The 26,425-nt window shown below is 37.7% G+C and overlaps 1 protein-coding gene and 1 pseudogene across 1 annotated transcript; both read right to left on the reverse strand.

Moving 5' to 3' along the window:
* Nucleotides 1–475: 475 nt before the first annotated feature.
* On the reverse strand, nt 476–1,097 carry LOC117694927 (UPF0547 protein C16orf87 homolog pseudogene; annotated as a pseudogene).
* A 13,848-nt stretch (nt 1,098–14,945) lies between these two features.
* Nucleotides 14,946–17,543, reverse strand: LOC117694928 (DDB1- and CUL4-associated factor 8-like). Its single transcript, XM_076918744.1, has 3 exons — nt 17,054–17,543; nt 16,577–16,876; nt 14,946–16,516 (listed from the first exon to the last, which is right to left on the reverse strand). The coding sequence occupies exons 1-3, from the start codon at nt 17,541–17,543 to the stop codon at nt 14,946–14,948; spliced, it is 2,361 nt and encodes a 786-aa protein (XP_076774859.1).
* Between the last annotated feature and the right edge of the window lie 8,882 nt (nt 17,544–26,425).

A 26,425-nucleotide genomic window follows, 5' to 3' on the forward strand; every position in this document is an offset into this window, starting at 1 on the left:
TGGGTTTGTTTGTTTGCCATTTATTTAGCTAAACATCTGACATCCCTTTTCTTATTCTCTACCTCTGAGTAAGAAATATTCATAGGGGAGGATGGAAAAATGGCTAATCCGAGTTCAGTTCTCAGCACCCACATTGCGGCTCACAACCATCCATAGCTTCAGTTCCAAGATGAACATAGTCTATATACATACATGAAAAACACTCAAACACTCAAACACCAATATAAAAATAAACATATGTAAAAAAAAAGTAAATAATAACAGCAAAAAATTACTCAGGTGAATTTTTATATTTCTATGGGTGGGAGTCTCCTGCCATTTTACTCTGTGCCTCTTGGCTCATCTCTATTTGGAAACAATTTGAGTACTGGAGGGCAATGGAGTACACTGATAATCATTTTATTTTACAATGGGCTAAGTGGTGATATCTAAAGATATCTGTTAGATTAAAATTACTTTTATTTTCATTTATTTATTACAAAAGGCACAGAACATGTTTGTGGAAGTTACAGTACAACTTTCCGAAGTTATAGTCTCCTTCTTCCATACGGGTCCCAGGAATACAAGTGAGGTCCTCAAGGCTTGTCAGAGAGGTCTTTAGCCACTGAGACATGTCATCAGCTATAGGTTTCATTTTTCCTAGATTTTTTTGATTGATAATTTTTCTATTTATTTCTGCCAAAACAACCGAAATCACAAAAGCCTTCTCATCATAGGTTAGCATAGATGTCAATTTCCTTTTCCTGTTTTTTTCTCTCTTCCTCATGTTTTTTGGCAGATGTACTTTTCGGTCTTCCTCTTCCTTGTCTGATATGATCTGAATGGCTGTTATTTTGAGATCTCTTTCTGTTTTCTAAATCTTTCTTTACTGTAGAATTTATCTTCTATCGCCTAACTCTCTCTGTTTGCCTCCTCTTGGCCTCATGCTTGTTTTCAGTAGACAGTGTTGATTTCGCTGAATGTTTTGCATTTAGTAGTTTTCTGCTAATAAATATGTAACCACAGGGACATGATTTACAAGCAACAGGAATCTGTTGGTCACACTCAGGGCACGAGGTGGTGGCCATCTTCACTTTAATGGCTCAAGTTGCAAACATGCTCGCCTCCTGAGCAGCTGTGGAAGCAGCTGCTCCACACAGCAAGTCCTCACTCCAGTGGAGACCCAACAGTGGAAGCACCAGTGAGCGTGCAGGTGCATGTGCGCGTGCGCTGTGCTGCATGCGGGTTGGAGGAGTATAGGTTTCATTCTTAATCATTTACTTGCTGTATACTTTTTCTTATTTACTGCTTATATGCTATCATTATAGCAGATATTGAAATGCAATAAGTAACTGAGAATAAAACAAAATTCAACATATATTTGAGAAACTGTCTCATATATTAGAGGCTGATACTAAACTCCATATGAGGCTGAGGATAATCTTGAGATTTTGATGCCCTTGCATTCATCTACCAAGTGATAGGATTACATGCATATACTACTATACATGTTGTATGCAATATTATGGCTAGTACCAAAATTTGGGGACCTTAAAATTTGAACTACATTTCCAACTCCTAGGATACTTTCAACACTTGTTATTTGTTTGTTTATTTGCTTGTTACAACTGTTCTTATGAACACTGATAGATTACTCTGGTGATAAAACAAGATTTTGGTGAGATTACAAATGATTTTGCTCAGTATTATCTGTCAGCATAGGGAAAAATGCCCGTTGAGACAGCCTGTCTCCCAAACTCTTTCAAGAGGAGAAAACAATTCAGACTAAGGTTATAATTATTTCCTCATTCTCAAGCCCCTCACTCTTCTCTATAATGTATCACAGTCAATTTTTCCCTTGTCAGATCCCTCATTTTCCCAAGTGAGTCAGAAGATGCCCTTTCATGTGGGCATACACAGCCTTATCTGTTGAGACTCCTGTCTCTTTTTGTCATCTCTCTTAACACATGTGGTGCTGATACTTTGGAAGAAAATCTGAGCTTATTGGTGTGCAAGTGTTCTACAGGAACTTTCCCTTTTCTAATCCACTTACCATCCCTGGGACAAGTAGGCCTGGGAGGACCATCTGTATCTCTCATGCAGCAGCTACTTATTTCACTCAGCATCCTGACCCTTCTAATCTCTCACTCTCCTCTGTTTTGTTCTGACACAAACTGACTTTCAGATAAGAGACCAATTTTCTATTTGACAAGATTATACATCCAACACAGCCAATATTTCAGGAAAAGGTAACTTGTGGAACCTAACTCAAAGGGGTCCCAATTATGTCTCAGGGTCTCTCAGGAGCTCCTTCTCTCTTGTTTTGAGACAGCTCAGTCAAAGATTCTAGGAGCTTTGATAAGTAGAGATTTTCAGAAAATCTCTACTGGGCTGGATGAGACTCACTCACGCAAGTGTTCCAGGATCTTTCCACTGGTTCCGTGGTCTCTTGACTCCTGGAGGGTATCAAGTTTGGAGAAGCCCCTTCTACTTTCAGGTATGTTTGGTCAATACAAAACATGATAGATACACATGGGTTAGAGGATTTGACCTCTTTTTTATTTTGATTCCACATAGAATGTGCCATAGGTTCCAAATCATACACCCTTAGCCTGTCTGCAGAGTAATTTAATAAGAAAGCTCCTTTTAAGAGACCTCAGACTGGTCACATTGGTTCAGCTATTGGTCCAAATTTGGCCTCAATATACATTTGAGAATGGCCACATCTGCCCTTAATTAGAAACTTTTAATTTTAATATCTAAGTTGGTTTGGATAACTTCATAAAGTGTAATGGAGAATCCTCTCAAAGTTCCTCTCCTATATAACTCTCAGATTACCTCAAACTGATCCCTGCCTGCTGGGAGCCAGCCACAGTACTTCTTCTTTCTGATCCACTCTTGAAAATAGCTGAATTGGAAGAACCTTCTGAGGGGGTAACACTTGGTTTTGAGAGATATTTAGGGTTGCTGTTTAATAATAAAATGTTTACCTGTCAAGTCTAAGTCACTTTGCTGAGGTAGCTGACATGCCTGTCTGAGTTACTCTGAGGCCAGGAAACTGCAGTCTGGCATTTAGCACCTCATAATAAACAGAGGGGCATTAAGTAAAGTAGCCTTTGTTTTATCTATAAAGGAACTACTAGGCTCTAACTCCCAGTCTGCTCATTGAAGTTGCAGGATTTAAGCAGGGCAGTGGTGGCAAACTCCTTAAATCCCAGCACTTGGGAGGCAGAAGCAGGCAGATTTCTGATTTTGAGTCCAGCCTGTTCTACAGAGTGAGTTCAAGGACAGTCAGAACTATATAGAGGAACCCTGTCTCAAAAAAAAAACAAAAAAAAACAAAAAAAAAAAAACAAAAAAAAAAAAAAAGAAGAAGAAGCAATTAAGAAAATTGAAAAGTAATTTTAGCATTTATTTCTAAGTTCTTCAGTTTTCAAAAAGGTCTTGTAAAAGTTCTCCAAAAAGTTCTCTCTAAAAAGATCTCTCTCCTTTCTCCTCTTCCTTTATCCTCCTGCTTTGATGTAACAACAACAACAATGCCCTTACTCTCAGTGCATTTACTCGCAATGCTTTGCAATATAATATTTCCTAGTATTTTGTAGCTTTTCTATGAGAATATATCACATGCTTTTACCAAGCATTTCTCATTTACAAAAATTTGTTAGAAGTTTAAACATAAATTCAAATCATAAATTGATAAGAAGTTTACAACAGAGAATGTTTACATGCATATCCATTAAGAATAATAATCTGGATATATACCCATTAAATGTCACTAGCTCTACAGGTTCATTATAAGTTAAAAACCATAATTTTTGTGACTAAGGTGTTATTGAAGTTTGGTATAAATAAACTCAGTCAATATTTTATCTTCTGTCCTTATACCTGTAGCAAAGCCTTAGCTCCATTTTATAAAATTTGGTTAATTGTTTTGCAACATTTTGAAATGTGCTCTAAGTTGTAGATGCCTACTTCTTATCTCAGAAGCAATTAACTCCTGGCATATGAAGACTTGGAGAACTTTCATTGCAGTTTTGATATCAGAAAGGACTTAATATCAGTTCTATTATAAAATATCTTAATAATTACTAATACAATTTTAAAAATTTTTATAGAATCATCATTAAGAATTAAGGAATCATCTATTTGTCTATATAGCAACACTACAAGACATCATCCTTGCTATGCACATATCTGCTCAAAAGAGATAGGCTAATACCTAGTGATTGTGGTACATATTTAATAACAACAGGAAAACCATATCAATAGCAGGAATCTTTCCTAAAATGTAATCTTATTGACCTTGCCTAAACAAGAAAAACCATCATAGATTTACAATCTATGGCAGAACCATCTCAAGATCACGTGTTAATTTTTAACTTCTCGATGGCTATTGGCACCTGCCACACAGCTCCCACAAGCAACCCACTGCATAGCCTAAATGTCTGTCATTTCTGTTAGGTTTCCAAGCATACTTCTCTAACTGAGATAGAAAACTTTCTGTTCTTGGGACTCTTTTGCCTTATGCTTATGATCTACCTTGATCTTTTTTTTTTCCTGCCCCAGGAATCTTGGACATTTTTACTTGTATTTTTAAAGTTTTCTGTTTTAATACTCTCTTAGTTATAGGTATTTATATTATTGGTAACTTGTTGCCTTGTATAAGAGAAAAATATGTGTTATGCTTTTCAAATTGTCTGCCACTAGATATGGATATATAGGTAACTAGGCTCAGTCTTCCAGATTCAAATATTTGGGGATATGGATAATATAAGAAGATTGTCACATATTGTTTTATTTCACTGAAAAGCTGACTATAAGAATGGAATTTGACCTCCCCAATTCAAACATGTGTATCTAAATATTTCCTCCAAATACTCTGTGGTATGGAGAAGGAAAAAAAAATCAAAACATGTAAGCAAAAAGACACCATGTGCTTGAGAATAGCTAAAATGTTTATAAACTATTTCCAATAAGTGCTACTTTGGTTTATTTCATGGTATTTAAATTTTTCAATCAAATTAAATATTGTTTTTAGAACTTAGAACTGACAAGGCTGGACTGAAGATTTCTGTGTATCAATTAACCTCGCTTTCTCACCAGCTTTCAAAAAACCTTAGAGAATTTCAAACAAGCTTAACATGCTTCAAAAACAACTTAATTATTTTGCTGTTGAGGTACTACAAAATTTAAAAAGGCTAGAATTGACTACTGCTTAAGCATGAGATTTGTCTTCTGCCTTAAAAAGTGCTGCTCCCACACCAAGAAATCCCAACTGGTTTGAGATGAGGCCCAAAGACATGGGAAGAGAGAAATATTCAGCCATAAGCCTCCTCCTATGTATATTCTTTTGGTCCAAGTTTGGATCTCCCTCGTGATTACTTCTTTCTTCCTTGCTATTTCCTTAATTATGTTTTCCCTCCATCTTTTAAATGTTTTACTTACTGAACTTCCACCTATACCCAAGCAAAATGTTCCTTGTAAGCTCTCTCAATGGCTCTTTCCCTACAAAAGAAACATCTGTTTCTGATACATCTTCAAAAAAGATGTTTTAGGTGCTGTAGAGGAACTCTGGCTGCAGGGGACCTTCATCTCTTTTACAAAAGGCCAGACACAATTCATTATATTAATCCTCTAATTTCTCCTGTTCCCTTCCTTTGATGCTCTGTAGCTCTCTGTTACTTCTGATAGTTCACTTTGGTGCAATACTCCTGGCAGTGGGATTAGTCACTAGCAACCTGAATCAACTCTATATCTACTTCCTCTCACTAGCTCACTCTGACTGTCTCAATTCTAAACTCTGACCCCTGCACATTCTTGGGAAATCTCTGTTTCACTCTGTAACCAAATTATCAGTTTATAAGCCTCTAAAAATTATCTTTCAAAACTTTTTTTCCAAACAACAAAGACAAGACAACAATCCCATGATTCATTGCAGTCTATAAAGTAAAACCCCTTCTACTAAATGACCCAAGGACTCTCTCATCAACAAACATAGAAGTAATCCCCTCAGACAACAACCCTTCTCAGCTTGAAGCAGTTAAGAAAGAATCAGTGTCCCTCTTCCACATTTTTTAATACCACGCTCTCTATTTTTTACCCCCTCCCCACTTCTTTTTATACCTATCTGGGATGGGAATGATAGCATGACTTGGTGGTAAAACAGCATTCATATGGATAGTACAAATGACTTACCTCAGCTTTATTGGTCAGCATAGAAAGAAATGTCTATAGGAACATCTTGTCTCCCAATATAGTCTCTCTCCTCTTGAACAAACAATTTAAGGGAGGAAACATGAGCTGTGGCTACAGAAATGTCCTCATGTTCAAGTCCAACAGTCCACCCCTATGAATATGTGATAGTCACAACCAGCTTTTTTCCTTGGTAGACCTCTCAATTTCACATGGAAGAGAGGCTGTTCCTCCCTGTGTGCACTAATAATTATAGTCCCATCTATTTAAGGTCAAGCTTTCTGCTTTCTATCTCTTTATACTGCCTCAGAAAACATACTTTTGTGCAAGTGTGAAGCTCAAAGAAAAACTTGTATGAGTGAGTTGTCTCCATTCACCACATAGGTTCCAGGAATAGAATTCAGCTGGTCAGGCTTAGTGGCAGGCTCTTATACCCTCAGTCATCTCACTGACACTTCAAAATACTTCTGAAGTGGATTAAAACATGCTATTATCCTGTAGCTACAGCCTCTAATAGAGAGCTAAATGAGACTCTTATTTTGACATCTTTGTCTTTGAAACTCTTATGTTTACTGATTTCTTTTCAGTGCACAGAACAGGGTAGAAGTGATAGCCTTGGAGACAAGGTGACAAAAAATCTCTGCATCCATTTTTGCCTTTTATTCATGTTTGCTCTGAGGTAATTCAGTTACTATATTGTAAACTGCACTTTGGAGTGGACAGCTTGAAATGAAACTTTTGTCTGTAACTAATAGCTAATAAGGAATTAAAATCTGGCATGATGTAATTCAAGAAGCTGCTCTTATCCACTTGAACCTTGAGCTACATCTCCAGCTAAAACTTGATTTCAGTCACAGAAGACATTCTAAAAGAAGCTGGAGAGAGAGAAAGAGTAGAATGCTTAAAATATACATGATATAGAGGAATGAAGTTCAATTTCCAGTATCCTAGTCTTATAAATCACAATCACCTGTAACTGCAGTTCCAGAGGTGTCTGACACAGATGGCCTACTTTGGAATCTATATACCTATGCACATATCCCTGCACTGATACATACACATAATTTAAAATATTTTATAAATAAATATTTAACAAGAAATTATGGCACCTGTTAGGCAGAGGCAGGTGGTGTTCTGTGAGTAAAAGGCCAGCCTGATTTGCATAGCAAATTATAATGTCAACTAGGAGTATATAGTAAGAACCTTTTTAAAAATATACAAATTAATTAATTAATTAAGTAAGTAAGTAAGTAAAAACTTGTACATATGCACACATAGAAGTTGCCCAAGATCAACTGCCCAAGCCAGTTAAAATTTTAAGTTTCAATGGGGAGGGCTTACAAGACCCCATTCTAGCTTGGGAACTATTGGCACTTGATGACTACTAGTGAAATGAAAGTCACTTTTTAATCAGGGACCAAAGTTATATTGACCACTCTTCAGTGGATGACCCCACACACCGGTGCACATGAGCACCACTAATTGGACTTGGTAGTATAAACAAAATGAAACAAGATTTCAAAAAAGATGTGTTCAGAAGGACCCAGGAAGGATTATAAGGTAGGAATGGGAAGAAAAAGGGTATAAACAAGATATGAAATATAGATGTAAGAGGCTTTCAAGAAACAATAAAAACTTTAAAATAAGATCTTCTAAATTACAGAACACAGTTAAATTGTATAAATTACTGACTCAATGAAAATTTAAAATATAAATTGCTATATTAATCCTCAAAGTTGTAGATTTACATGTGATGTATACAGTCATAGATTACTGGTTCAGAAACATTTGCCTTTAAACAGAAACAATTATGTGAATATATCTAGTTAAGCATTGAGAAATAGTTCATATTTGTCAACAATACTTTTCTCCAACACCCAAAGTGAAGAATCCTGGATAAATATTCCTTCTCACATTTTACAAATTTCCAACAGTTTAGGAACATATAAATAACAAATATTCTCTTTAAGAAAAATTAAAATAAAGAAACAAACAAACCCACCTAAGCCCGGAGAGATAGCACAGTGTTTGAGAGCCCTAGCTGCTCTTCCAAGGAAGCAGGTTCAATTTCGACCATACATGGCAGATCAAAACTATAACTCCTGGGGATCTGACACACGCACATAGATATACATGCAGGAAAAACAACATTGCATATGAAATAAAAATTTAAAACAAAATTTAAAAATCAAAAATATACTGTTAAAAAACACCCCTAGATCAATTAATTGTAACATGTATAGAAATTAAAGCAGAAGTATAGAAACCCCTGTAAATAAGTAATCCAATAATCTTGAGTAATAAATGATACTCTGACAAGATTAAATACACACACACGCACACACACACACACATACTCACAAGTGCATATACCTATTTTGGTAGATAAGGCAAAACTGTATTAAAATAAGGAAAAGAACCCTCTGCCCCCTACTTCAATTGTTACAGATCAGCAGTATTTCCATTAAGAAGAGGATATATAACATAATATTGACTACATTCCTCCATAAATTCTTCCCAATGATACAGCAGGTAAAATACCTATTCATACCCCAAAATACCTTCACAAGAGCGATAGAAATTAGATGACAGACTATTTTGCTTATTTTACTATAAAAATTAAAAGAATAGTTGAATTCAAAAAGAAAAGGGTTCCCTAATTCCCTTCTCCCACAATTCTAAACAGACCACTTTTGAGAAAGAAGACATGAGTAATAAGAAAAAAATGAGTTCAATCCTGAGACTTGCAATACATTTTAGGATTGTCATGGAGAACCCTGATGTGGAGTAAAGTCCCATGATGCTTACTGTGAAAACAAAATCAAGGTCTGGGACACATGATCTGTACTAGTTCAGACAGATTACAATTGCATGAGTCTGATTTCTGTGTCTGCTGAGACAGATGTGAGTTTCAGACACTTGGAATGGGACTGAGGTACACATGAACTACTCTCAAGTTCATATTAGTATTATTTCTGTGGGAATTGGGTGAGAAATTTAAACTCCAGGAACCCTAGACTTGGGTAGCATAGCCATTGTTGGAGCTGTACCTATAATAAGGAGCATAAAAATGAGTTAATGTTTTTACTGCACTTGTGCTTAAAACAATATGTGGTATGTTCTGTTTCTGTAATCTTGCTTATTTAATGAATCAGCCAAACTTCCTCTTTTCTTAAGAAATAGACACTTGCAAAGTAGTGTTGTAACATTATCAGTATCACTTCTGTAAACATGCTTGCTTTAAAACTCTTACTTGTGGTCCCCAGTTATGTAGGCTAAAATTCTAAACCACAAATTACAGAAAAGGTTAAACAAACAAACAAACAAACAAGCTCAACATCCTATAAATGTGTTTATATGTGGGTTGGGATCAAGCTTTTTAGAACCAGAGTTAATCTAGGCTGCTGGTCAAATAAGCCCAAGTCTTCCAACTCCCAGGGTGGTACTAGGCTTCTCAAAGTTCTAATTTCTGCAACAAATGGGACTTTACAGCTGCTCTAACACCATATACACACCTATTTTTCAATGGGGATGGGAGGATGTGGTTAGGGAATATATTATTGAAATAGGCCTTGCTGCACCCCAAAGAATTTGAAGGTCCCTGTGACAGTAAAGTTCTGGTATAATAGAGCTCACCATCAACTTCAGTGGACAAAGATCTACCAGCTTTCAACAATATTCTTATATTGGACCACATACTAACAGATAAACACTATGGTATGCTTATTGAATGTCCCCCATAGGCTCAAGCATTTGAGTACCAGATCCTCAGTTAGCAGTGCTTGGAGAGTTTTAAATATTTAGGTCCCATGATCTCAGTATATTTAGATATTAATGGCCTGCTCATTAGCAATTATTCTTCATCATAATTTTTTTCATTCTCTAGTCTTTTCCATACCTGTCCTTTTAAGGAAATGCTGCCTGCAGATGTCTTTTTTTTTAAAGCACAGTTTGGCATCTGTTACAACCTTATGCAACTAGATTCTGTACATAATTAGAAGACTACCACATGAAGGTCACCAGAATCTCTAAAAACTCCCCTGTAGATATTTCAAATTGGAATTAATGTTCTGAAAACCTAAAGCAAAAGCAGAGTTTCATTTGATTATTAAATTGAAGTAGTTTTCCTCACTTTCTCACAAGACATAACTTTAGTCTGCATATCTTTACTATACACTAACAGGACCAATGTATACAAATATAAAAATTGTCTACAATTTTAACTACTACATTACCTTTACAATTTTTTAAGTAATTTATTATCCTTTCGTGTGTATGGTATATACATATGTGCACACGTGAAGGTCAAGGAGCACCAGCTGTCTTCCTCTACTGCTCTCCACTGCATTTTCTTGATACCAATTCTCTCACTGAACCTGAAGCTTGCTGCAGCTTCCTAATAGGCTCCAGGGAATCTGCCTCCCAAGGCTATGTCCACCTCCTAATCTTGTGATTGCAGTTATGTGTACGCTTACCCAGCTTGGTACTAAAGATATGAGTTCTAGTTTTACTGTTTGCAAATCCAAGAGCTCTTACCAACAGAGCCCTCTTGTTCTTTTGTTTTATTTTGCAACAGGAGCTTGCAATATATCCAGCCTTTCCATGATCTCAGTATGTAGTCCATAGAAGAGAGCACTCGACTAAGGAGTAAAGTAACAGGTTTTTGCCTTGTATTTTTCTCAGTTTAACTATTACTTTTCCTTCTATGGATGAGAAATACATCAATAGATAGATAACACACATTATATTTCTATCTGACACATTATGTATACATTTATATATTTACTTAAATTTCTTTTTTATCACCAATTAATACCCTGAAATACTAAATATTACTAATCCCACTAACATCAAAATTTATCTCACATGCTTATAGGGCAGAGGAGGTTGCACAGCTCAAGTTCTATCACAATAACAGTAACATTGTGGGTAAAACATGTTTAGCCAAGTGTTTAAAGTAGTATTTAAACATTACTTGGCTATAGGTATTGGCTAAGTACTTAAAATATTTTTAATTAATTAATTTTATATGTATTGTTTTACCTACATGTATGTATATGATGTCTGTGCACATGTGCCTGGTGCCCACAGAGGCTAGAATAAAGCATCTGATTCATAGAACTAGAATTCTGGATAGTTGTGAGCTACCCTGTGGGTAGTGGAATTGAACTCAGATCCTCTGCAAGTGCATGGGCTGTAATGCTCTAAGTAATCCCTCCAGGCCCTAACTAAGATGTCCTAACACATTTGTTTTCTTGTATTGTTTGCTTGCTTCAGATATTAGAAACTGAAGTAAAAAGAACACATTATGTAAGAAGCAATGGGTGTAAAAATTCAGAAGCAAATATAGGTGGCTTTATCTCTGAACAGTAAGAAAGGACTGAAATAGGTGCTGATTTCTCATTGCCTCCACAAACCCAGATCCAAAATGTATGGTCTGAGTATCCTGCAGAAAAAGGCACTTCTTTTCACAAAGCTAAAGAATACAAGGGAAAATATGCAGGAGATCTGGAATACTTGTGGACTGATATTATACCCAAAACAAACAAGGGTAAACCCACATATGAACAAAAATGTGTATGAACTGTGTGCTATATTGTCTGGCATATCTGCCCTTACTGTCTGAAATAAAATGTAAGCCACCACTTTATCTTTCAAATAGTTTTGCCAAATACCTATCATGACAAAACTATCTGAGATCAATTCAGGAAACTCTGAAAGATTTTAGGTTAACTGACTTAATACAGTAAAACGTCTATATAGAGGGTCCTTTTTACAAACTGCACGTAGGAAAGGAGTTACCAAATTAGTCAGTTTTTATTGTTTTGGCAATCACTAAAAATCGCCAATGCTGTGTTAATATTGCTAGTACACATACTACCCACTTTTAAAGGATGCTCCAAACTCAGGATCTTAGCTAATAACTCTCTTCTCTTTATGTCCTCTCATTTTTACATATAAATTGTACATGTGTACAAATACATTTACAGGCTCTTGTATGTAAAGAACCAGTGTTTGTATCAGGCAAGCTAAACAGCTTTCTACTTTCTATGGAGAAACAGGGTCTCTTACTAAACCCAGAAATCACTGTTTGCACTAGTCTAGCTAGCTAGCTTGCTCGAAGTTTTTGTCTCACTTCTCATACTCAGGATTATACTGGCTACCTGTCAAATGCACCCATATTTTATATAGGTTCTAAGTATGTAGACTCCAGTGATTTTGCTTGCATGGCCAGTGCTTTACCCACTGAGCCATTTCTGAGACTCTATGCCTTATTTTAAACCACAGTGCCAACTTCAGAGTCACTGGATTCTGCAAGCAAAGTTTTTTTGGGATCTCTGCTGACCCTTTCTTAAAAACCAACATGTAAGGGCTTCCTCAGGCTTTGAAGTCCCCAGGTATTTATCCCTAACTCTGAATCTCAGTGAACAGAGAAAAAGATAACTCCCACTCTAAAGTCTATCTTATTGTGAAAATGTTTCTACATGCTCCCAAGGAAGGAAACACAACACCCATTTCAGGAAAAAGTAAAGCCACTGTTGGGATGTTTAATTACATTCTTCATTTGAATGATAATCTGAAAAGAAGGATGTGTTATAATTCATGGACGTTTAGGGGAAGTTGATTTTTTTGCATTTTCTTACCATAAGCATATATATATATATATATATATATATATATATGCATATATATATATATGTATATATATGCATATATATATATATATATATATATATATATATATATATAAATTTGGTCACTCGCTACCCAAAATTTACAATACATAAGACAAAAGTAAAACAACTAATCTCTTTTAAACTATGTTGCAGTTTTAAATACTGTTTAGATACCAAAAATAATATTGATTTCTTTTAAAATTATTTTTATGTTTTGCCTGCAAATGTGCCTGTGCACTAAGTAACATGCCTAATGTCTTTGGAGGCCAGAGATATTTTGAGATGTTATGGACATGGAGTTACAGCCAGTTGAGAACTGTGATGTTCATGCTAGGACTAAACTTGATTTCTTTTGAAAAGCCATCCCTGTATTTAACCACTAAGCCATACCTCCAGCCATCAAAATAATTTTGCTAATAGTTTTATATCAAGTGATTTTATAAAAATACAAACCATTTGTTATTGCAGTTGTTGTAGTTCCAACATAAAAAAATTATTCAAATTTAGTGAGAAACATAGAAAAATATTAACCAAGGAGGATTTTTTGGAAGGTAAAAATGGTATTTCTCAACAATGACATTTCAAAAACATTGCAATAGCAGGTTATACAACATAGTGATTGAGTCTAATTTCTTTCCAGCTTTAATATGCTTAATTAATTCCATATTATTAATGTATATTCAGAAAATGGGAATAAACCAAGGGAATTATATAATTATCTGATTAGGAACAAAACTATGTTATCCTCTTGTCTATTTCTGTAGCAGAAAGCCAAAGAAGAAAGTGTGTGGTATATGTGTGTGTGGGGGGGGAGGGTGGACCATGAAAGGTAGCATGATCCCTGGTTGAGCTAAGGCTAAAAGCTCCAGAGACCCTGAAGAGATGGTAGGAACTTTGCCTGTTCCGGTTACCAGGCCCCTGTCACTAGCCATATCCCCATCCATAGATTTGTAGGCATCAGTCAAGTAATGGCAACACCCCAATCCCCTCCACAGGTAGAGGATGTGACCTGTGGTCATGTAGGCTCAATACAGATCTCCATTTTAATGAGGTACCTAAAGGCCTGGAGGGCTTAGCCAATAAACTCTCCTTCCCAGACATTCCTCCCTGCAAAAGTTATTTACTCTCAGGCCCAACTTGAGAAGTGTGATATGGTTTTGCAAATCAACTTTCTGCCATGACAATAAATGTCTTAAAACCATTGACATTTTGTAATTCTTTTCATCAAGATCCACTGTGGGGAGCCATGGAGAATTCCTGCTGCCATCAAGCCCTGGACCTGCTGGAGCCCCCCACCCACACCCCCAGGCCAGATCTAGCTGGCTGATCCAGACTCCATTCTCAGCAATTTCACAACTTCCAGAGGCTACTGGGTGTCCAAGAGCCTTGGAACCCCACCACCCAGGCCTTGTCACAGCCCCAGGGGACCTTGAGCCAGCTTCAACTGTTCTGCACCTCAGACTCTTGCTTTCCCACCTCTGAAGTGCTGTCCCAGGGCTTCTCTATGGCCTCAAACCTGCTTGGCAATAGCATGGGGTAAGCTTGGTCAACTTCCTGAGTCCTGCCTCCCCTAGTGGCTGAGCCCTGTGGCAGAGAAGATGTGGGACACATAACCCTACATGTGTGTAACCAAGGGTCCACATTAAAAGGAAAACACCATGGTTTGTTTTATTTTACTTTATTTTAGAACACAAACATTTGTTAAAATTTTACGACAAACAACCTTAATATTCAGAAACAAGTTACTGAATACTTTTTAATCCAACAATTTTTGAGAAACAGAAATAAGATCTTACAGTATTAATTTTTTTTCACCAAATTTAGGCATTCCATAGGTTATCTTTAAGAACACAAAGTAAGCCTGTTATATTTCTATAATCATGTAGTATACAAGGTAACAAGGAATAACAAAAGCAAGTAATCAAAAGATGGAGAGAAAAGGTGGAGAGAAAATAAAAATACTTTCATTATAAATCATGCAAAAAAAGGGGGGAACCTTCTACTCAACAAAGTGATATTTAAAGTCCTATGAAGTGGTATTCTGCTTCAGGTGGTATCTCAGGACATCCCTTAAGATGTTTGGCACTGTTACTCTTCTTAGTTTTCTTCCTCATTAGAGCTGCTGGAAGAGTAACTGAAATTTCTGCCTCCAACATTAATTCTGATACCACTCCAATTGTGTTGGTGATTTGAAGGTGTCAGATGACTCATGAGGTACCAAAGCATGTGGTTGTCAAACAAGGAAGTGTGGTGTAAGGGAAAATTATCACGTTTCAGCTTATTAATTTTAATCACTTTCCTTAAGCCAGCAAGATTCTTGGAAGTTTCAGCTATGGGTGACCAGATCTTGACTTCATGGTCTAGCCCACTGGATGCCAACACAGGTAGGTAAGGATGGGGATCAATACAGTTTATTGTTCCTCCTTCATCTGCCTCTAAGAACTGAACGATCTGGCAGGATGATTTTTCCCAGATGAAGATGTGCCCACAATCACTACCACTCATCACAAATTCACTTCTTGGGCCATAGAAATTTACACCTTTTACTGTGGCATTATTTCTGTGTCCTTTATATCTCTTAGCATATTGAGCTCCATCACTGTCACTAGAGTTGAAGATATAAATATCTTCATCATTGTAGCTAGCTAGGATCTCTGTGCCATCATAACTATACATCAGAGAGGTGATGTATGCTCTGTAATCACAGCTAAGAAGGTGATGAGGGCAGAATTTTTTGAGAACTCCATTGTTGATATTCTCATCAATTTTCCTTTGGTCATAAATCCTCACAAACTGATCTTGCCCACCTACAGCAAACTGGTAGACATTGGCAGGATTCACAAAGATTGTATACAGTCCCACTTTCTTATCACCATCTTTGGTTACCACCAACTTTGAAGCTGGACAGGCTTGTCTGAGGTCAATACTAAAGACAACTGCATCTTCACCTGACGTTAAGAACCTAACAGGGGAATATGGGTCTAAACCCAGCTTATGAGATGCTCCCCCATGTTTCACCAAACGCTTAGTCATATGGGTGCCTGCCATAGCAGATAGCTGTGCAACTCGTACCTGCCCATCACGGCCACACATAGCCATAATAGCATCATTACAGTTAGGAAGGAATTTAGCCTGTAAGACATTATTTTTGTGACCACTCTCAAAATTCAGTACTGGTCGCTGATGAAGCCAGTCCCACACAATCACTTTTAGATCATCACTGCCACTAGCCAGCAGGGTGCCATGTTGGTTAAAATGAACAGTGTTGACACATCCAGCATGGCCTTCAAAAACATACTGTAGGGATAAACGCTGCACAAATAATCTTGCACCACAGGCTTCAGTCACAAAACGACCTCTTGAACCTAGCTGCCTATCCCTAAGAGCACTAAGGATATTCCATCGAGGTCTTGGGAGAGGGGATGTCTCTAAGGCTATCCATTCATCTATTGAACTATCATCTTCAATGTCATATTGTTCACTGCTGTCCTCACTGGTCTGTTCATGTACCTCAGAGCCCACTTCCTCATCATCCACAACCACACCTTCCTCCAACACACGGTGGTGGAACGTGCTTTCTAGTCCCTGTTCTTCCCCAATCTCACAAGCCCCCAAAACATGGTGGTGGCATGGGGGCAAGCTTACAACTCCATGCTCCACAACCTCACCTTCCTCCAACTCATGGTGCTGGACAAAGCTTTGAACTCCCTGTACGTCCACAACCTTACCTTCCTCCAACTCATGGTGCTGGACAAAGCTTTGAACTCCTTGTACTTCCACAACCTCATCTTCTTCCAACTCACAATGCTGAACCAGGCTGTGCACTCCCTGTGCTTCCACAACCTCACCTTCCTCCAACTCAGAATACTGGACCAGGCTTTGCCCTGCATGTGCTTCCATAATCTCACCTTCCTTCAACTCATAACGGCCGAAAAGACCTTGCTCTCCCTGTGCTTCTACAACTTCTCCACCCTCCAACTCATAGTGGAGGAACATACTTTGTACTCTCGGTGCTTCCACAACCTCACCTTCTTCCAACTCACAATACTGGACCAGACTTTGCCCTGCATGTGCTTCCATAATCTTACCTTCCTTCAACTCATAACGACCGAAAAGAACTTGCTCTCCCTGTGCTTCTACAACTTCACCCTCCAACTCATAGTGGAGGAGCATACTTTGTACTCTCGGTGCTTTCACAACCTCACCTTCTTCCAACTCATAATGGTGGAACAGGCTTCTCCCTCCCTGCCTTTCCGCAGCCTCACCAGCCTCCAGCTCATAGTGATGAAAAAGCCTTCCCACACTCTGCTCTTCCACCTCACCTTCATCCAACTCTTGAGGGCTGGATGACCTTTCCACACTGCTGATAAAATTGTCAGAGTCCTCCAGGCTGGGAAGACTGGAGTCATCATCATCATCATCATCATCATCATCATTGTCAACATCAATATCACCCTCATAACCTTGGTAACTGTCACTAGAATTTTCATCAGTACTTTGAGAACTGGAAAAACTGCTGTCTTCAGTGTCAGTAACATCACTGCTTTGTGTCAGACTCACTTCAGGATTCATCATTTTGATGTCAAAAATTGTCTCTGTATCCACTAGAGCACCAGAAGTCTCACCCAAGCAGCTGAGCATGCTTACGTTCTCAGAGGTTTCTGTGATGTTTGTGTAGGTCTCTTGAGATGACATCTTGAACTGTAGAAATCTCTAACCACTCAGACTTAAAGCCTGCAGTTTCACCAAACTGACAGATGACAGACTGAAGAAGTGAGAGTCTAGGATCCGCAAGCACTCTGCACAATTGTCCCACTTAAAAATGAGAGACCTGTAAAATGAGAGACCATTAAAAACAAAAGCAAAATGGTGGACCTGAAACAGCATGCTGGGGTGATGGACATTACAGTAGCTGATGAGGTACAAAAAGATTCATATCTCACCTCTCCAGGTAACTTAGGGCAACTTATTGTTTTTGTTTCTCTTTTTCTTTCTGTTTTCTTCTTTTCTAGATGACAGACAGGAGAAGCAAGAGGCAAGGAGCAGCAAGCACTCTGTACTGTTGTTGAACGCAGAATGAGAGACCTATAAAATGGGAGGCCATTAAATACAAAAGCAAAATCATGGACCTGAAACAGTGTTCTGACATAATGTACATTACAGTAGAAATTTTTCACCTTTCCGGGTAACTTAGGGCAACTTACTGTTTTTGTTTTGTTTTCTTTCCTTTTCTTCTAGATGACAGGAGAAGCAAGAAGCAAGGAGCAGCAAGCACTGTACATGGTCATCGCAGGTAAAATGAGAGACCTGCAAAATGGGAGACTGTTAAATACAAAAGCAAAATGGAGGACTGGAAACAGCGTGCTGAAGTGATGTACACCCCACAGTAGCCGCTTCTCACCTCTCCGGTAACTTAGGGCAACTTACTGTTTTATTTCTCCTTTTCTTTTTGTTTCTCTTCTTTCCTTGATGTCTTCTCTTCTAGAAACCACAGTGGAAAAGCATGAGCCAAGGAGGAGCAAGCACTCTGTATAGTCGCAGGTAAAATGAGAGACCTACAAAATGGGAGACCGTTAAATACAAAAGCAAAATGGCGAACCGGAAACAGCGTGCTGATGTAATGTACATTACAGTAGCCGATGGAGTTCAGAAAGCTTTGTTTCTCACCTCTGCACGTATCTCAGGGCAACTTGTTTTGTTACTTTTATTCTTTTCTTTAGTTCTCTTCTCTTCTACACAACAGACTGGAGAAGAAATAGGCAAGGAGCGGCAACAAGTACTCCTTACGGTCGTCACATGCAAAATGAGAGACCAGCAAAATGGGAGGCCGTTAAATACAAAAGCAAAATGGTGGACCTGAAACACTATGCTGGCATGATGTACATTACCGTAGCTGTTTTTTACCTCTCTAGGTAACTTAGGGCAACTTACTGCTTTTATTTCGCCGTTTCTTTTCCTTTCTCTTCTTGATCTCTTCTAGAAACCACAGTGGAAAAGCACGAGTCAAGGAGCAGCAAGCACTCAGCACGGTCTTCTCAGGTAAAATGAGAGACTTGCGAAATGGGAGACCGTTAAATACAAAAGCAAAATGGCGAACCGGAAACAGCGTGCTGAAGTGATGTACATTACAGTAGCTGATGAGGTTCAGAAAGCTTTGTTTCTCACCTCTTCGCTTATCTCAGGGCAACTTGTTGTTTTTGTTTCTTTTTCTTTCTCTTTTCCTTTCTTTTCTTTTCTTTTCTTTTCTTTTTTTTTCTTTTCTTGTCTCTTCGTTTATTCTCTTCTATTGTCTTCCCTTCTCTTTCCTTTTATTCTTTTCCCTTCCCTCTCCTGCCCTCAGCACTTTAAGACATCTGCTTCTACAGAGATGAGGCTGCTATATATACTGCGTATTCTAGGTTTTGTTTTCCACATTCTTCTTCTCTCTTTTGTTTTTTAATTTATTTGTCAGGAGTATGAGGGAGTCCAGTTCTTGTGTGAGTTTTGGGGATTCGTCTGGTATCATCAGGATTGAATACAAGCACTTTTACAAGCTGCACTGTCTTTCCAGACACACAACGTTCTTTGGAATATTGTTAACTTGGTACACTTTTGGAAATAGACTTAGTGGAGAACTATTAGAAAACAAGTGGGTTCTCTTTATGTACAATTATTTCAAAAATCTCCCAGTACTTTGTCTGAAGTAAATGTTCAATGTGAAATAAAAATAAAAGTAGGTGCAATGAAATGCTAACTAAGAAAACTATAACTAGTGATTTTGTGACATATAATAAATTTGAACAATTCAAATATTTTGAGAAAACTTTGAAAATGAAAACATTTATCTGGCAAAAATTGTATAGGGGTGAGCCACACAACAATATAGCTAATTGATTTTCAAACAAACACTTTTTAGTATGAACAAATGTAAAATTCTACATTAGACAAACTTTCCCACAGAAATTTTCATTGTTATCTAAAATTTGAGATTAACTCAAGTCTCCTGTACTTCCTACAAGATCCTGTAGTGAGCAGAATTTAGTCCCCTCTATATAATCAAAGTTAAAATCAGCTGGTGAATTCAAAGAGTACATGGACATGAATAACTGATCTACCAGTTTAAGAGAGAAATATGTTCTCTGCCATTTTCTATCAGAAAAACTATGCACATATTTTTAGAGCCCATTCAATTTAAGGCACTTATGGAGCACCAACCTAATTTTATGAAGAAAAATAATATTATAGAACTGCCATAATGTTTTCTATAGCCTTCAGAATGTAAATCAGTCTTTGTGGAGTATTTTAGGAAAGTAGAAGAGCTGCATAAAGAAAATTCATTGATGATACTATGTTAGTTACCTTCAGATTTGAATAATTTCCATTAGGATGATGAGACTATATTTTCTTTTGTGTGTGGAGGAGTGATTGATGTGATGTATATGCAGGTGAATGTGTGCGTACATGCACACAAGCATACATTCATGTGCATATTGGTGTGATTCCATGTGCGTACATGCTTTTGGAAACTAGAGAGGGATGTTAGATATTTTACACTATTTTCTTGTCACCTTTTTGCAAGAAAGAAACTTTCAGTTAACCTGAAACTCACCTTATGACTATATTTGATGTCCAGTGAGCCCCTGGATTCTACCAGGCTTTGATTCTCAGAAGTGGGCTTACAAATCCCCACTGCCATGTCCAACTCTTTACCAGTGTTATAGAGATCCACACTAAGGTCTTCATGCTTGCAAAGCAAGCAATTCCCTCACTGAAACATCTCTCCAGCTGCTGTTTCTAAGTATTATAGCAATTGCTGGCAGAAATAATGCCATAATAAGAAAAATAAGGATCTCTGAAAGTGAGTGTAACAATGAAATTTGATAAAAGCAGTAATATAAAGTCTTCAAAGGAGAAAAGTTCTAAGTTAATGATAATGGAAAAAATACATAAAAGAACACTCATAGCAACTTTTTAAAATAGCACAGTTGCATGAACTCCAACAGAAGCACTTCATGATTAATGTGGTGAATAGATTAACATATATTCCTACAATGAATAGTATATAAAAATGAGAATGAATGAGCTAAAATTGACTGCATCAAGTTGGAATGGTGGCTCACACCTGCTATCTCAGTACTTAGGATTTAGAGGCAGGATTATCAGTATTTCAAGTGCAGTGTTGTCTACATAAGAATTGCAAGGCCAGCCTGGAATATATGAGACATTTTCTTTAAAAAATTTTAAACTGTATAAGAGGTGGATGCTTAGAGCTAACCACTGAACTGATTATGGGGTTCCCAATGGAGGAGTGAGAAAGAAGACTGAAGGAGCTGAAGGGGTTTGCAAACCCATGGGGAGAACAACAATACCAACCAACCAGAGCTCCCAGGGTCTGTGAAGGCTGGATGCCCCAGTGTTGGGGAATTTGTGGGTGGGGAGGTGGGAGTGGGCAGGTGGTTGGGGGCACATCCTCATAGAAGCAGGAGGAGGGGGATGGGATAGGGGGTTCCTGGGTAGGGGGAGGGAAATGGGGATCTCATCTGAAATGTAAATAAAATATCCAATAAAAAAATTAAATGTATAAACATGGATGAAACTTAAAGCACAGTGTTGAGGGAAAAATAGAGGGAGAAGTATGTCTAATCACTTGACTTTTATGCATGTCTATATAGTTTTTATCTCTAATATAACTGTTTTGAAAGACAAGGAAACAGGTGTCTCATAAGTCAGAACAAAAATTATTTTATAGATTTTTGAAAATTGGATATCTTAGTCACAGTTTTATTGCTGTGAAATGACACCATGACCAAGGCAATTCTTAACAAAGAAAGCATTTAGTTAGGGGCTTGCTCACAGTTTCAGAGGTTTACTATGTTATCATAATGTCAGGAAATATGGTGGCATGCTGAGTAGTACTGGAGCAGTAGATATGAGCTACTTATTTATGTTTTTACCTAGACTGAGAGAAAGACTCTGAGCTAGGCATGGACTTTTGAGACATCAAAGCTTACTTTCAGTGACACACTTCCTCTGACAATGCCACATCTTCTGAAATCCCATTAATCCTTTCAAATAATGCCACTTTCTGGTGACAAAGCATTCAAATATATGAGGCTATAGAGATCATTCTTATTAAAACTTCCACATTCCACTCCCTGGCCTCCAAAGGTGTAGATCCATATTATAATACAAAATGCATTTAATACAACTTTAAAAGTTCCCATAGTCATTCACAGTCTCAATGCTACTAAAAGTTCATACTTTAATGTCTCTTCTGAGAGTCAAGGCAGTTTTTTAACTCAGTAACATAAAAATAGAAAATACATTGCATACTTCCAACTTACAGTGCCACAGGATATACATTACCATTCCAAAAGATAGAAAAAGCAACATTGTACGGAAATATTGGACCAAAACAAGAACAAAACCCTCCAAACTCTGCATTTCTGATGTCAAAGTGATCTTCATTTCTCTGACTTCTGGATTCATTGTCTAAAACATAGTTCTCTCTCATGAGCTCGTTCTATGACTCCCTGTTAGCAGCTCTCCTTGGCAGGTATCAGAGGACGCTGGAATCTCCTCCATCTTGCAGTCTTCCACAACTTCACTCATTGGCCTCTCTGGGCCTCCATGCAGAGACACCCCTAACACAGGTCTGGCTTCAGCAGCTTTCCTCAGCCACAAAGAGAGATTGTACAACCCTTTCTTGTATTCTTGACCCTAAGCCAACAACAGCTCTAGGCTGAAACTGCTAAGTTCTGCTGCTTCCTGAAGCTAGACTTTGTCCCCCTCCTTCAAATACATTTGCCTAAGTTTTCTATTGTCGATGTTTCCTTTACTGCTTAAGCTTCCTTTAATTTCTTTTCACAAATTGGAAGCTTAGCTGGGTGGAGTATTATCTTGAGGTCACCACTCCCTTTATTATGTTTAACATCAGTTTTTCTTCAGACTTTTTTTATTTTCTTGAGCACTGGACTTATTTCTGACATAATGCTTCTCAGTGTTCTTTTCCTCATAAAACTATACATTTCATATTTTTCCTTGCTTTCTCCATTTCTTTATAGATTTGTATATGAGTGACCACTAATAACCACGCAACATAGCCATCACCAGACAGTTTTTAAATCTCCTCAGGCAATACCATTAATGCTAAACGCTTCAGTTTAGCTTGAGACAAAATTTTAGGACAAAGGCATATATCAGCGACATTCTTTGCCAATATATCACAAGCATGGTCTTTTGGCTATTTACTAACATTCTTCCTGTTTGAAATTTCTTAAGCTGGGCCCCTACTGTTCAAAACACCCTCAACACTCTTTTTCATGCTTCTACTAGGATGGCTCAGCTCAGGAAGCCCTACTTAAAATATGCAACTGTTTTTATATTCCAAAGTCCAAAGTGTTCCATATTCTTCCAACAAATAGGATGGTCAGGCTTGTCACAGTGATACCCCAATCCCTGGTATCAATTTCTATCTTAGCCATTGTACTGTGGCTATGGAGAGACACCAGGACTGTGATGGTTTGTATATGCTTGGTCCATGGAGTGGCAATATGTGAAAGTGTTGCCTTGTTAAAGTAAGTGTGTCACTGTGGGTATGGCATTACTCTAGCTACCTGGAAGTTAGTCAGTCTTCCTCTAGCAGCCTTCGGATGAAGATGTAGAACTTTCAGTATCTCCTGTATCATGCTTGCCTACATTCTGCCATGTTCCTTCCTTGATGATACTGGACTGAACCTCTGAACCTGTAAGCCAGCCCCAATTAAATGTTGTCCTTTATAAAATTTGCCTTGGTCATGGTGTCTGTTAACAGCAGTAAAACCCTAACTAAGACAAGGAACAAGGCAAGTATTAACAAAGAAAGCATTTTACTGGGGACTGCTCTCTTTTCAGAGGTCTAGTCTATTATCATCACTGAAGGGAGCATGGCAACTTGCAAGCAGGTGCTGGAGTAGTACCTGAGAGCTATATCCTGATTCATAGACTGAGAATGATACTCTGAGTTTGGCATGGGCAATTGAAACCTCAAAGCCCACCCCCAGTGACACAATTCCTCCAACAAAGCCTTACTTCCTAATCCTTTTAATCCTTTACAACAGCACTACTCCCAAGTATCTAGGCATTCAAATATATGATCCTATAGGGGACATTCTTATTCAAACCATCACACTAGGAAAAAGGGTATTTAAGGAAATTCTTTACATATTTGTAGCTTGTTATTGCTATAGATAAGTTTTATTACTTTTTATTATTTTTTCTTTAGGCTAGGCGTGCATTTATTTATTCCTTTACAAAATTTCAGTTACTTAGGTGTTTTCACATAAGCACATGTACATATTTGTATAAAAGTGCACATGTGGCAATCAGAAGACAACTTGAAAGAGTCAATTATCTCCTATTACCATGTGGGTCCTGGATATCAAACTTGGGTCATTGTGCTTATTGGACAAATGCCATTACCTATTGATCCATCTTGCCTGCCTTATTGCCAATTCTATAGGTATATAACATGGTTGTTTGTTTGTTTGTGTTTTTGGAGATAGGATATCACTGTATCATTATGGCTGGCCTAGGGTACACTATATAAACCAGTTTGGCCTTGAACTTAATAGATCCATCTGGTTCTGTCTTTGTGAGTGCTGGCATTAAAAGTATTTGTCACCATGATTAGACTGCCTAGTAGGTTTTAAAAGAGAAACTGGAGGCTATAGAGATGGGTTGGCAGTTAAGAGCACTTCTTGTTTGTGTAGAGGACTTGGATTCAGTACTTAGTACTGAAGAGGAAAATTCCACCAGATCCATCCTCCCCTGGGGAAAAAAGGTCATAGAATACTTAGGCACTCCTCCCCTCTAGAAGGCAGAGGCTAAATAACATTCATCTGACCACATGGTGTGGAGACTGACCTGAGGCAGGTAGAGGGTCCAGAGCACATGGACTATGGACCACTGGCCACACAGAGACAAGGGAGGTCCTTGCGGCCTCAATCCTTAAAGACAAATCAGTTTAAAAGATCACTGTTTTGCCAATCACATTGTGCCTAATGGCCTCTACCTCTACCTCTAAAGACTATATAAATGTTCGCTGAACAACCTGCGCAAGGTCACCTCTCCTTTTGGGTTACAAGATGGCCCCAGCATGCTGGAACGTTAAAAATTCCTCTTGCATTTTGCAGTGATCTCTCATCTCTGCATGATTCTCTCAGGGGGTCTCCAGTAAACTAACACTGTGCTCGCTAGAGTCTTACAGTACCTATAGGGCACCTCATAACTAATTCCAGTTCCAGGGCATCCAACAGCCTTGCTCATCTTGTTGGGCACTAGGAATACACATAAAAAACATAAATACAAGCATAGAGCATATTCATGTACACAAAATTCATTATCCTTTAAACCTAAAAATTAATTAAAATAGAGAAACTGTTCCACTAACAAAGTTCTGATTCTTATATGAACATGAAAACAGAAAATCTGGAATGCCAGTCATTCAGAGATTGTTCATACCATGAAGAAAAAAAAGACAAAAGACAAATCATTATATAGACTAGAATTGGTATACCACTTAAGTAACACAGATGACTATTAAGAAAAATAGACTGCCGTGTATCTAGGGTATGTATATAGGATATTTCTAGTAGGATGTTCTGAACATGTATTTTCTGAAAGAGTTGAATAATATGTTTCTAGAACTTCAAAATGGAATTGTGAAGAATTATATATAGTCAGAATAAAAAATGATAAACGTACACATTTGAGGTGATGTTTGCTTTGGCCATTGTAATTTAGAAGAAGTTACAATTAAGCAATCTATGTTGAACAATCATGGGAACTTTAAATTTTATTTTACTCTAAGTGTTATGGGAAACATTTAGAATATTTTTGTGCAGCATAATAAAGTATCTTCCTTGTTGTTTTAAATGAATTCCAGTAGCTGTTTGGTATAAAAATAATGCAGGGTGGGAAGATGTATTAAATTCTTGTTTTAATCCATATGAGAAATTAGTGAATTTAAATTATAGTGAGGATGGTGCAGGTGGCAAAAAAAATAGATTAGAATTGAAATTTAAAGAAAAAATTATAGCATTTGTTGATGAGTTTAAGGTAATTGTATGGTAAATTATATAAGATAGTGATAAGAAACACATATCAGTGTAGTGGGAGGTTTTAAAAAATTGGACCAGTGACTTCCAGCTCTGCCACCAACTTGCTCAGCCCAGGCAGTCCCACATTCTAGCAACAAAACAGAACCATAAAGTTCCTGCACTATGCCCAACACCAGCTTGGGCTTATAGTTAACTGGTCAGATTTATTTATCAGCAAATATTCAAATCACAAGATGCCCACACAGATTAGACAAGTTATCCCAATTATCCTAACCTTTTGATAACTACCTGTCGCTAGTTGAAGCCAGGCTGCTCCACACTTGCCTCCATTTTCACCTCCTTTCTCTCTTCTTGCTTCCCCCTCTCATTAACTCTTAGCTCCACCGTCTCCCTTTTCTCTGTCCAATCCCAGGCCTCCTGCTGCAAATAGATTGGACAGGGAAATTTCTGCCATACAGCAGTTGGACAACTTGAAGTATTTTTTAAAAGGAAGATATT

Source organism: Arvicanthis niloticus, chromosome X, assembly GCF_011762505.2.
Source record: "Arvicanthis niloticus isolate mArvNil1 chromosome X, mArvNil1.pat.X, whole genome shotgun sequence".
NCBI classification, from domain to species: Eukaryota; Metazoa; Chordata; class Mammalia; order Rodentia; family Muridae; genus Arvicanthis; species Arvicanthis niloticus.